General features: G+C 47.5%; 1 protein-coding gene across 1 annotated transcript; it reads left to right on the plus strand.

Annotated features, from left to right (window-relative positions):
- Positions 1-444: 444 nt before the first annotated feature.
- LOC148334304 (RING finger and CHY zinc finger domain-containing protein 1-like) lies at positions 445-10,577 on the plus strand. The gene is made up of 4 exons (XM_088299880.1): positions 445-1,089; positions 2,110-2,328; positions 2,569-2,670; positions 10,446-10,577. Exons 1-4 carry the CDS (start codon positions 445-447, stop codon positions 10,575-10,577), a joined length of 1,098 nt encoding a protein of 365 aa, XP_088156006.1.
- The last annotated feature ends 2,261 nt before the right edge of the window (positions 10,578-12,838 follow it).

Genomic DNA, 12,838 nt, shown 5'->3' on the forward strand with positions numbered 1-12,838 from the left:
TCCCTGTTGCTGCTCCATTTGGACTGTCACGACTGCTCCCTGATCTCGTTCACGCTCATGTTCTTGCTCTCGCTTTGCTCTCGCTTCGCTCCCGCTCTTGCTCCCGCTCTTGTCCCTAGTTTTTGTCACTGTCTTTGTTCCTCGGTTTTTGTTCTGTTTAGTCACGTTTGTTTGTCCACGCTACGTTGTTTGTCCTCGTCTTGATTAATTTAATAAATTCCCCTTTAAGTTATCCTTATGCCTGGCTTCCCCGCATTCTTGGGTCCACCCCCCTCCTCGCCGACCGGCGAGCATGACAGAATGATCCGACCACATCCGGACCCAGCGGGAAGCTCTCGTCGTCGCCGCTCGGACTACCCCCCTCACCCTGCCGACCATGCCCCTGCACCCACTGCCTTTCCGCCCGACACCAAGAAAGAGGAAGATACCCACAGTGGAGCAAACATGGCTGCACCTGTGGGTTGTGAACATTATGCACGGAGCTGCTTACTAAAAGCACCATGTTGTGGAAAACTGTATGTGTGTCGGCTGTGCCATGATGCAGAAGAGAACCACCAGATGGACCGATTTAAGGTGGAAGAGGTGCAATGTTCTGAGTGTCAAACGTTACAGCAGGCACAACAGGTGAGCCAACAGTGTCATGTGCAGTTTGGAGAATATTACTGTGACATTTGCCACTTGTTTGACAAGGATAAGAAACAGTACCACTGCCATCCTTGTGGCATATGTAGGATTGGGCCTAGAGAGAAGTATTTCCATTGTGACAAGTGCAATCTGTGTTTAGCGCAGGACCTCCGGGGAAACCATAAATGTGTGGAGAATGTTTCAAGACAGAACTGCCCGGTGTGTATGGAGGATCTCCACACGTCGCGAATGGGAGCACACGTTCTTCCCTGTGGTCACCTTCTTCATAAGAGCTGTTTTGACGCCATGGTCAGTACTAGTGCGTATCGCTGCCCCCTTTGCATGCACCCCATCTGGAACATGGAGGAACACTGGGTTCAGATAGACAAAGAGATTGTCCCAGTTCACGTTCCGGCGGAGCACGACTGCTGCGCCCGGCCCGTCGTCGCCTCCACGCCAGCGGCAGCAACCCACGTCGCCTCCACGCCAGCGGCAGCAACCCACGTTGCCTCCACGCCAGCGGCAGCAACCCACGTCGCCTGCACGTCAGCTGCAGCAACCCACGTCGCCTCCACGTCAGCTGCAGCAACCCATGCAGGCTCCACGTCAGCTGCACAGACCATGCCGCCTCCACGCCTGTTGCAGCAACCCATGCCGCCTCCACGTCCGCTGCAGCCTCTAGTGCCGGCTCCTCGTCAGCTGCAGCCTCCAGGGCCGGCTCCCCGCCAGCTGCTGAGCCCTGTCCCGGCTTCCCGCCAGCTGCTGAGCCCTGTCCCGGCTCCCCGTCAGCTGCTGAGCCCTGTCCCGGCTCCCCGCCAGCTGCTGAGCCCTGTCCCGGCTCCCCGCCAGCTGCTGAGCCCCGTCCCGGCTCCCCGCCAGCTGCTGAGCCCCGTCCCGGCTCCTCGCCAGCTGCTGAGCCCCGTCCCGGCTCCTCGCCAGCGGCCGAGTCCCGTTCCGGCTCCTCGCCAGCGGCCGAGCCCCGTTCCGGCTCCTCCCCAGCGGCCGAGCCCCGTTCCGGCGCCTCCCCAGCGGCCGAGCCCCGTTCCGGCGCCTCGCTTGCGACCCAAGTTCTCGAGCCAGCGGAGCACGTGGTGCGTCCGCCCCAGGTTCACGTTCCAGTGGAGCGCGTCTTGCCTCCGCCCCAAGTTCTCGTTCAGTCGGAGCACGTCCCGCGCCGTCCCAAGTTCACGTTCAGGCGGAGCACGTCTTGCGTCCGTCCCAAGTTTCGTTCAGGCGGAGCACATCCTGCTTCAGACCCAAGTTCACGTTCAGGCGGAGCACATCCTGCTTCCGACCCAAGTTCACGTTCAGGCTGATCACGCCGTGCTTCCGCCCCAAGCTCACGTTTCGGCAGAGCACGTCCTGCAACCGTCCCAAGTTCACGTTCAGGCGGAGCCCGTCCGGCGTCCGTCACATGTTCTCGTTCGAGCGGAGCACGCCTTGCTTCCGCCCCAAGCTCACGTTTCGGCAGAACACGGCCCGCAGCCGTCACTCCCGGTCCCTGCATCCGCGGTGGGCGACGATCCGCCGCCGTCCCCCGTTCCGGCACCGGAGGTGGTCAATGACACGCCACCGCCTCTCGCCGCTGCCCCGGGGGTGTCAGAGGAACCACCGTCACGTCTTGCCCCGGTCTCGGCGACGTCCGACGATCCGCCACCGCTCCGGGTTCCTGCCTCGGCGGTGGACGACGAGCAGCCGCCTGCCGTATCTGCCTCAGCGACGTCCGACGATCCGCCGCCGCTCCACGTCCCTGACTCGGCGGGATTCGATGACCAGCCGCCGCTCCACGTTCCTGTCTCGGCGGGGCTCGACGACCAGCCGCCGCTCCACGTTCCTGTCTCGGCGGGGTTCGACGACCAGCCGCCGCTCCACGTTCCTGTCTCGGCGGGGCTCGACGACCAGCCGCCGCCCCACATTCCTGTCTCGGCGGGGTTCGACGACCAGCCGCTGCTCCGCGTCCCCGTCTCGGCGACACTCGACGACCAGCCGCCGCTCCACGTTCCTGCGTCGGCGACACTCGACAACTCGTCGCCGCTCCACGTTCCGGTCTCGGCTGCATCTGGTTCGTCACCCCTCCAAGCTCCTGCCTCTGCTGCTCCCGGGGTCCCACCGCCGCTCCTCGTCTCAGCCTCGTCAGCGGATTCCATGTGGCGTTCGGGGTCTCCCGGACGTCCGCCTGAATGGCCACAGTTGGACTACCTGGTCTGGCCTCACGGACGTCCGCCTGAATGGCCACAGTTGGACGACCTGGTCTGGCCTCCCGGACGGCCGCATGAAGGGCCACGAAGGGACTTGCTGGTCTGGCCTCCTGGAAATCCGCCAGACCGGCCTCGTATACGGGTGGTGGTCCCACCTCCCGACCCCTTCCGCCCACCCTCGTTTTTGGACATGGGGTTCTTTTTGTTAATTTCTTTTGGGACGTCTGGAATCCGTCCCTTGAGGGGGGGGTACTGTCATGTTTGTCCACGCTACGTTGTTTGTCCTCGTCTTGATTAATTTAATAAATTCCCCTTTAAGTTATCCTTATGCCTGGCTTCCCCGCATTCTTGGGTCCAGCCCCCTCCTCGCCGACCGGCGAGCATGACAGAGGCTTATGTAAAAAATTTTTAGTCGGATTCGTTAACGTGCAGTGTGTTAAAATGTAAAAATATTATTAGTATTTTTTTTTTTTTACACTAGTTGGCGCAGTTTGTAGAACAGAATAATAACATATAGATGTCTTCAGGTCTGGACTTTTTATGTATAGGTGAAGTTTTGGAATTTTTGGAGCATATGCAGGGGAGTTATTAAGCATTTGGCCATTGTGGTGACACGCCCTCTTTGAAGTTAATTCAAAATGGCCGACTTCTTGTGCAATTTAGATCATGGCTGCAAGAGACTTTTTTGTAGGTCTTGGCCTTTGACATACTCCATAGAAATTTCAAAAAGCTAAGTGGAACACTCAACCGGGGCTACTTTTGTGAAAATTTCTAGAGGGCAATAGAGTGCCATTTAAAAAAAAAACTGCACGAGAAATTAATAAAATATTGATGATTTTGTCAAGCCTGATGTGTGTGTAAAGTTTCACGGGTTTTCGTTCATATTTCGAACCTCGAAATCAGCGTTGTTTTATTGGTGAACTGTGCCAAGCCACACCCACAGATTATCACAAAAAAACGACAATATTCATATTATGACATCCTGAAGGCCTAAATACTCATCCGAGCAAATATGAGGGCCACCTTGATAACCTGCTTGGAGAAAAACGTAAAAGAAAATAACTTGTATTCGCATTAACCAGTTGGTGGTGCTACTACAACTACGATGAAAAATAAGTTGGTAGATGTGTTCAGGGCTGGAGTATCCTCAAATTTGAAAAACTTCAAGAAGATAGGATAATACAACAAGTTACAACAAGATACAACCAGTGACTGCATGGCACTTGTGAAGGTGTCATGATGCTAGACTAGTTGGCGAAACCATTCGGACAGTCCTGAAATTTACAAAGAAAACATCAGAAAGAGAGGTCTTCATGCAAATCTATCAACATACTTCAATATTGACATGCTGTGCAGTTTCACCATTCAACCCTAGCCCAGACTTAATATTGGCACTGACTCATATATGTTTATTGGAAGGTAAAAGAAAAAACAGGCAAAATTATAAAAAGTTCTGGTTGAAAAATATGGCCCTTATTTTGTTAAAGGAGGGCTAGATCTAAGCTCAGTTTATATATTTTTTTATCAGGAAACTGAAATTAGTTATTTTCTTTTTATCTATTAATTTTGGAGAAATTATGAATTAAGTGATGACTTCAAAAATGCCTACTTTTAAGGAGCATGGCCGCGTCACCCTCTGCTCTCCCCGTGGTACTGCAAGAGTCACTTAAGCTACCAATTACAAACTCTCCATTGGAAATCATTGTAATTCCATTGCTTATATTGTCCAAAAATGTTGATCACCTGCCATCAAAATTCATGTGGACATCCCTACCCATGACCACAACAATATATCAAAAGCATTGACCTCTCCGTGGCTGATTCTTATGAGAATGAGGGAGGGTGGAAGTGAGCATAGGAACAAGAGACTAGGAGGAGGGTACACACGCGTACTGCTTCTTTGCCGATCACAGGGCATAAAAGCAGCAGTCGGGATACTTATAGAGACTGAAGTGGGAATGAGTAGAGGTTCACATTTATTTGGATGAGGATTGGCCCCAGTTTTTTCAAACGTACAACACAGTGTCCAATTTGAAACGTAACAGCCAAAATGATACATACCAATGCGGTTGTTTCCCGGGAACACAATCTTCCGTACCCATCGTGTTATGGTGGAGAACCCGGAAAATGTGGTCAATTTATTCATCAATGTTCATTAATTTTTGACTACCAAACCTCCACGTACTCCCATGGCAACTCTAAGGTAGCATTCATTATGAGTCTCTTGACTGGCCTGGCTGCCTATTGGGCGTTGGCAGAGACCAACGCACAACGAGAATCCGATCTTCTTTTGCAGAATTTATTTCTGAATTTCACTGCGTATTTCACACTCAAGAAGAAGTGATCTGTTTAGATAATGTACCAATAGAATACCATGATTGTAGATACATTTTCAGTAAAGACCGCGCCCAATCGATGCCTCTGTCTGACTGTGCCATCGAACTAATTTCCAATGCTCCACTGCCCAGTTCTAGACTGTATCTGTATCTCAACCCGAACAAGAATAATTACAAAATTACTTTTCCAGTTCAGTAGCGGCCAGTTTGATTTGGTCCTCTAAATCCCATGTTGGAGGAGGATTTTTCTTTATCAAGAAGAAAGATTAGACATTAAGACCATGCGTTGCTTATCGAAGACTCAATAAGATAACAATAAACAATAAATACCCACTTACCTTGTTGGACTCCGCATTCACACCTTTGCAATCAGTTACTCTATTCTCCCAACTGGACCTCCGTAGGGCACATTATCTGGTCAGGATACGTGAAGGGGACGAATGAGAGACACTTTCAAGATACCCCTGAATATTTGGTCATGCTGTTTTGTGTAGTCGACTGTCATGGTTTTGTTTTGTTTTACAGTCTCAGCGGAATAGGGGGGTGGGGGGTGTTTCTCATTCTCATCAGTGGACTGCGGTGTCAAATACCTGCTGTCGGATTGTTTTTGTTACGCGTACGCGTTTGCGTTATGACGTTTTAATTTTCTTGTCGCTTTTTTGAAAAGTGATTTTGCGTAGTTACTCTTGCTGTTTGCAAATGTTTTATGTTCTTTATTTTTTTTTTCCTGGCTCGGTGTTCTCTGCATTTAAGTTATTCTGTAAAGGCATTAAATTAATTTATCTTTATCACTGTCTACGTTTGTGGGATCCCCATCTTTCTGACCATCATCAGAAACTCAACACTTTGCGTATTAAGCTCCCATTTCCAGGATGCATGGAAGCGCCTGTAATGTGTGACGCTGAAACTGGCAAAGGCTTTGGAGGTGCATTTCTCTGACTTTTCAAACAACTTTTGTCTAGACCAGTGTTTTCCAACCAGGGGTACGGGTACATTACAGAGGTTAAGTGGAAACAATTAATAATTAATTTCCCAAATTAAGTACTAGTGGCACAGCTGCTTCAAAATCACAAAAGCCGTGTGTCAACTAAAGCGTCTCGTTAAAGCTCAAGTGACTGATGAGAGAGTAAGCAAAACTGCTAGTCCCGTTTTAGTGTTCATCTTGTCTTCGTTAAAATAGGTTTGGAGTACAGTGAACCCTCGCTACTTCGCGGTTCACCTTTCGCGGGTTCAGTGCTTCGCGGGTCTAAAAAATATTCGGGGGCATTGTAGTTTCGCCGAGCGGCACGACGGGGCGCTGGAGCGGTTAGACGGCCGGCGTGCGCCGAAGAAAAGCGTGGGCGAAGAGGAGAGTGGACGAAGAAGAGCACGTTCCCCCGGGCACGATTTGGGGCGACGTTTCGCGCGGTTCGGACCGTACCAGAGCTCCGGCCAGCGTGCGTGGCAGTTAAGCCGAAGAGGAACAACTTCCGCCCGGGCACTAGCAGGGCGACATTTCACTCCGTTCGGGACCGTGCGAGAGCTCCGGAGGAGACCGGCCGGCGTGCGTGGCAGTTAAGCCGAAGAGGAACAACTTCCGCCCGGGCACTAGCGGGGCGACATTTCGCTCCGTTCGGGACCGTGCGAGAGCTCCGGAGGAGACCGGCCGGCGTGCGTGGTAGTTAAGCCGAAGAGGAACACCTTCCGCCCGGGCATGAGCGGAGCGTGAGGCTGTCAGTTATGAATGAATAAATAAATAAATGAAGAATGCCACCTTTCATTTCACAGGGCACACCGGACAGCGTACCAGCAGGTAAAAGTCGAAGTAATTAAATAAATACAAAAAGAAGTAATTGAATAAATACAAAAATAATGGCTGGGGAATAAAAAAATAAGTTTGAAGAATAATTTTTTTTTTTTTTGTTATAACATGAATTTCACCCTCTCTCTCTCTACCCGTATATATATATATATATATATATATATATATATATATATATATATATATATATATATATATATATAATTTTTTTTTTTTTTTTAAGCATTTTTGAAGGTGCGCCGCTACTTCGCGGATTTTCAGTTTTCGCGGGTGGTCTCGGTCCCCATTAACCGCGATAACCGAGGGTTCACTGTATTCTTTTTTTTCCAGACAAAATTGCTGTTTCTTATCGTGAAGAGCCAAAAACTCTTAACTTGCTGACAGTTTCAGCTGTCATGTCAGCCTTTGTCAGAGCAAACACACTTCCGCGTGACGTCTAAAAAACAGTTGAAACTGTCAGCAAGGTAAGAGTTTTTTACTCTGCCCTAAAAAAGTTATTTTTGGGGGGGGGGGGGGGAAGTAAACTAAATCTAAGTAAAACTGTAGTGGGAGGTCTGAATATTATACTTCTGTGTTTTGTTCCTGATATTTAAAGTTTAAATGCCTGTTTCAAGAGGACTCCTTCAAAGGAAATGGTTAAATGGTCGAATTAAGGAAACTGTAAAATAAATTAAATTATAGTATAAAAAATTATTTTTGCACAAACTCAAAGCCAACTTAGTTATTCTAAACTATAATAAACTGCCATTTCTAAAAATCATCTCTAAACTTGAATATATAGTGAGCAATATAAGGCAAAAGTTAATAAATGAAATAAATCAACATAATATATCACAATCACTTTATGGTAAAATGCATTTTAATAATCGTATCACAATAAAATGGTTAAAACACACAGTAGTATTTCATCTTCTCTGATCACTGTTTCTTTGTTTGTTCACATTCATGGAGTCTGACAAAAGGTACTCTGAAGAAACTTCTCACAGCCTTGTTTGCTCTGTTGTTGCACCTGTGATTGATGCATGTGTTTACAATTGTGAAGTAACTTTTTAGAAACACAGGATCTCCTCAGCTTCTACAATTGCTCACCGAACCACAAGTCTTTGTTTGCCCCACAATATGGCTGCTGGGTCGATTGACGATGTTCAGTGACGTCATGTGAATACTATCTATCAAGAAATATCCAATTTTATCATAAGAGTAAAAGTTATTTAATAACAGCCAGCTAAATAGTGTCATGCACACGGGAAATTCTGTGTTTTTTTCTCAAATACATCAGGGTGTCAGCCAATTGTGATCCAGATTAGCCTTTCAAAAATGCAGCGTCCGGTGACTTCCGGCGGCGCCATGTTTGTTTGAGTCGCAAATGTTCGAGCTCTGCTGACTAAGCCATCCCATTAAACGACATTAACCTACTACTCGGCAAAAACATGCCCAACAACACCATGAAAACTGACATCGATAGACTTGCAAGATACCAATTTAGGACCAACGACAGGGAGGAGAAATCGCCGGAAAAAGCTGATGCTAACAAGCCTGCTATGCCCACGGCAGCACACGCTAGCAAAGGCGTACAGATCTCAGATGACCTCTCTTGGACACACAACACTACAGCAGTGGTAAAGAAGGTCCACCAGTGTCTGCACTTCCTGAGGGTCCTCAGGAAATTCAATCTGGACAAGAAGCTGCTGCTGGCCTTCTACCACTTGTCCATCGAGAGCCTGCTGACCTACTGTGTCTCCACCTGGTACAGCGGCTGCACTGAGGCCGACAGAGTGAGGCTCCAGAGGACAGTCAAAACGGCGAAGAGGATTATAGGCTGCCCTCTCCCCTCCCTGTCGGACATCTACACCACCCGGTGCCTCAGCAGAGCTCTCAATATCGTCAAAGACAATACTCACCCGAACTCACACCTGTTCGACCTGTTGCCCTCTGGCAGGGGCGACAGGTGCATCAAATCAAAGACTAATAGACTGAAAACCAGTTTCTTTCCGAGCGCCATCTCCATTCTGAACTCTCACACACACACACACACACACACACCCCACTACCCTTACCCTGCAAAACAGCGACATAATGTGTTTTTCTTTATCCAATTTCGTATTATTTTCCTTCTCATTATGTATTCTTTTATTTATCTAATTTGTATATTTAATTAAATTATTGTTGTATTGCACTGGAGAAATAATAACTAATCTCGTTGCACACTGTACAATGACAATAAAGAGATTTCTGATTCTATATATGCGATGAAAAACATGGAGGAGATGTTACAAGCTATCGTCCAGTCAAACCGAGATATATGGGAGGAAATTTCACTGATGAGGATAGAAGTGAAGGTGTCAGGAGTCGCCTTGCGGCGATGAGGAGGTGGACCCAAGAAGCGAGGAAGCAGGGGTAGGTGAAGCTTTAAGGAGATTTATTGTGGAGCTTGGTGGGGACGAACAACGGGGCGTGGGCAAAGAAACAACACAGGCAACTGAACGAGACTAACTGGACGATGACAAGGACCAAACACGAGACGGGAACGAGCCAGGCGGACAGGGAACGAAGACAAGTGCAACAACGGGAGCGAAGCGCAAGTCGTGAGAGTCCGAGGTGACGTGGCAACAGGAGGCAAACAGGGTAATGACCCGACACTGCGTTGTCGGTCTGGAAGGTTTAAATAGTCCGGGTACTTAGGGGAGCAGATGGGAAGCAGGTGCGTGATGATGACTAGGAACAGGTGCGTGATGATGACTAGGAACAGGTGCGTAGCTGGTGAGAACGAAAACAATAACAAAGGCACATGGCAGGGAGGTGATGAAAACAATAACAAAAGGCACATTGCAGGAAGGAGGGAAGAAAATAACAACAAAAACACTGACGTGGCAGACACGGGTCATGACAGAAGGAGTTTAAAGGCCAAACAAACGAATCATTCACGAGACTGGAAACTTAAATAGACTCAGTGAGCGCACAACTAACACAGCTGGAAAAGAGGGTTATGAAAGCTAAAGAGCTTATACCTACCACCCAAAATACCTCTGATGCCCATGGAAAAGCCATCAGCTTTCTGTTGCACCGCAAATCTGAACTTCTGGAGAGGTGCGAGGACCTTCAAAACTGGGCGAGAAGGAAAACATGAGACTGTACCAGGTTCCAAAGGGAAGCGAGGGGAGAGATATGGTGGCGTTTGTCAAAAAGCTGCGACAGAACTTTCGCTAACTTAGATGGTCCGAGTACATAGGGCCCTGGTGCTGAAACCTAAGGAAAGTGATCCTCCTCGCTCGATCATGATAGGTTTCGCAGACTAAAATGCCAAGGAACAGATCCTGCGGCAAGCATGGAAACAGTGTACAGTGAAGACGGACAAGAGACAGATCTATTTTGGTAACAACCATTCCCCGGCGTTACAGAGGAAACGCGCTGGTCAGATACGTCGTGAAACAGCTAAAGGAAAAAATATAAAGGCGAGGTGCTTGTCTTCGGCACTTGGATGTCCAGATCCGGATCGACAAACCGGATAGAGTGGAACGGGAGCTGGCTAAGCACAGATGGGAGAATCGGGATTCCAGGCGCGGCTGCCGTAAAGTGAGCACTTTCACGGGAGAGAACTGCAGGATTTTCTTTTCTTAAACGGACTGGACATATATTGAAAAAAGTAAGAGCTTTTGTCGTTGTTTTGTGACCCCCGCCCCTGCCTTCTAGTTAGCTTTGCTATAGTTAAACGTTTTCATAAATGTCCTCCTGATGGGGGTTGTTGGATTGTGTGTGTGCTGGGGTGTGGGGGTGTGTGTGTGTGCGGGGGTGTGTGTGGGGGGGGGGTGTGTGTGTATATGTATGTGTATATGTTTATGTATATGTATATCTATAAAAATATATGCACGCATTGCATTGACCATTGCTGGCTTAAGTTCTTTTGGAAATTCAAGTGTTATTATTTGAAATCCTTAATATGGCAAACCACATCCACCAATAATGAGAAGACAGTTTGTCTCAAAGAAATCCAACAATGCAGAAGACTGAACAAGTACTGAGGGGTCAAATGTGGCGTTCAAAAGAAGAGCTTATCGTCATTGCAGTCTTATATCAGTAACCCCCAGCGAACAAACAAACAAACCAAGCAGTGCGTGTTTCATTAGCAAAATGGGTGTCCGTCTTTGGCGGACTAAGAGTTCCGTTGACCCGATTAGTGATGATTAAACTGATGGATGAGAACCCGCCTCTGATAATATCAAAAGGTTCAGCGAATCTGGAGAATTCACTGCTTGCAAGCTGCATTGTCGAAAATCAACATGCTTGTGCCCTTCAATCCCTCATCCAGCTCTGCATCAAATACCAACCTCAATAGGTAAAGGATATCACCACATGGGCTTAGAAACACATCAATTTCAGCAAATAAAGTTTAGCGCAATATCCACAAGTGCAACTTAAAATTCTACTAGACAAAGCAACAGGCCATTTCTCATCGAAAAAAGATTTATTTAAATTAGAAAAATGTTCTGTGGACTGACAAGAGCACATTACAAATAGTTTTTGGGAAATTGTGGTTGCTGTGTCCTCCAGGCTGAAGAGCAAATTAATGTAATGGACACAAAGTTCTAAATCCAGCATCTGTGATAGTATGGGGCTGTCTTAGTGAATTAATATATGAGTATATACTCATATGAATATGAAGGCACCATTAATGCTGAAAGATACATACAGGTTTTCGAGATACATGCTGCCATTCAAGCAAGGTCTTTGTCATGTACGCCCCATTGTATTTCAGCAAGACAATGCCAATCCACATTCTGCATAAGTTACAACAGTGTGGCTTTGTAGTAAAAGAGTGCAGGTACTAGACTGGCCTGCCAGCAGTCCAGACCTGTCTCCCATTGAAAATGTGGGGTGCATTATGAAGCACAAAATAAGACAACTGAGACCCTGAACAGCTGAAGCTGTACATCAAGCATGAATGGAAAATAAGTTCCCCTACAAAGCTTGAACAATTAGTGTCCTCAGTTTCCAAATGTTTTGAATGGTGATTTGGAACCTGTTGCAGCCCTAAATTTCTAAAAGTCTGATTATTTCTAAAACAATGAAGTTGATCAGTTTCAACATTATAGTGTATTAAATTAAATGTTTTCTATTTTTATTCACATTTTAAACAATGTCCCAAATTCAATGGAATTGTTATTGTTCATATCCATCCATCATCGCATCCTCTCAAGGGTTGCAGGCGTGCTGGAGACTATCTCAGCAGATTACGGGCAGTAAGCCGTGTTCACCCTGAACTGGTCAACAGCAGATCGCAGGGCACACATTGACAAACAACCGTTCACACTCACAATCCGTCCGAGGGCCAATTTAGAGTGTTCCATTAACTGACCATGCATTTCTTTGTGGGAGGAACTGGAGTACCCGGAAAAAATAGGGGTAAAAAAACAACACGTAAAACAAACTGAATAAAATACAAAAGTGGACGAGGGACATAACTGGACTTAGAGAGAGTAGTGAAGGCGGAACACATGGGTTTTGAGTTTAGTTTTAAAAGCAGGGAGGGTGGTGCAATTTCGGAGGTCAGGTGGGAGAGAGTTCCAGAGCTGAGGAGCAGAATGGCTGTAGGCTCTGTCCCCCATGGTGCGGAGGCGGGCAAGGGGTACAGAGAGGAGGACGGAGGAAGAAGACCGGAGAGCGCGGGATGGAGTGGAAATACGGACGAGGTCGGAAAGGTAGGGAGCGGCGAGGTTGTGAATAGATTTTGAAGTATGTAGAAGAATTTTGAAGATGATTCATTGATTGACTGGAAGCCAGTGGAGCTGCTGAAGGATGGGGGTGATGTGATGGGTGGAACATTATCTGGTGATAATCTGGGCAGCAAAATTTTGGACAAGCTGGAGTTTGTGGAGGGCTTT

The sequence above is a fragment of the Idiotropiscis lumnitzeri genome, chromosome 7, assembly GCF_059441095.1.
Source record: "Idiotropiscis lumnitzeri isolate Australia: NSW breed Sydney's pygmy pipehorse chromosome 7, RoL_Ilum_1.0, whole genome shotgun sequence".
Classification (NCBI taxonomy): domain Eukaryota; kingdom Metazoa; phylum Chordata; class Actinopteri; order Syngnathiformes; family Syngnathidae; genus Idiotropiscis; species Idiotropiscis lumnitzeri.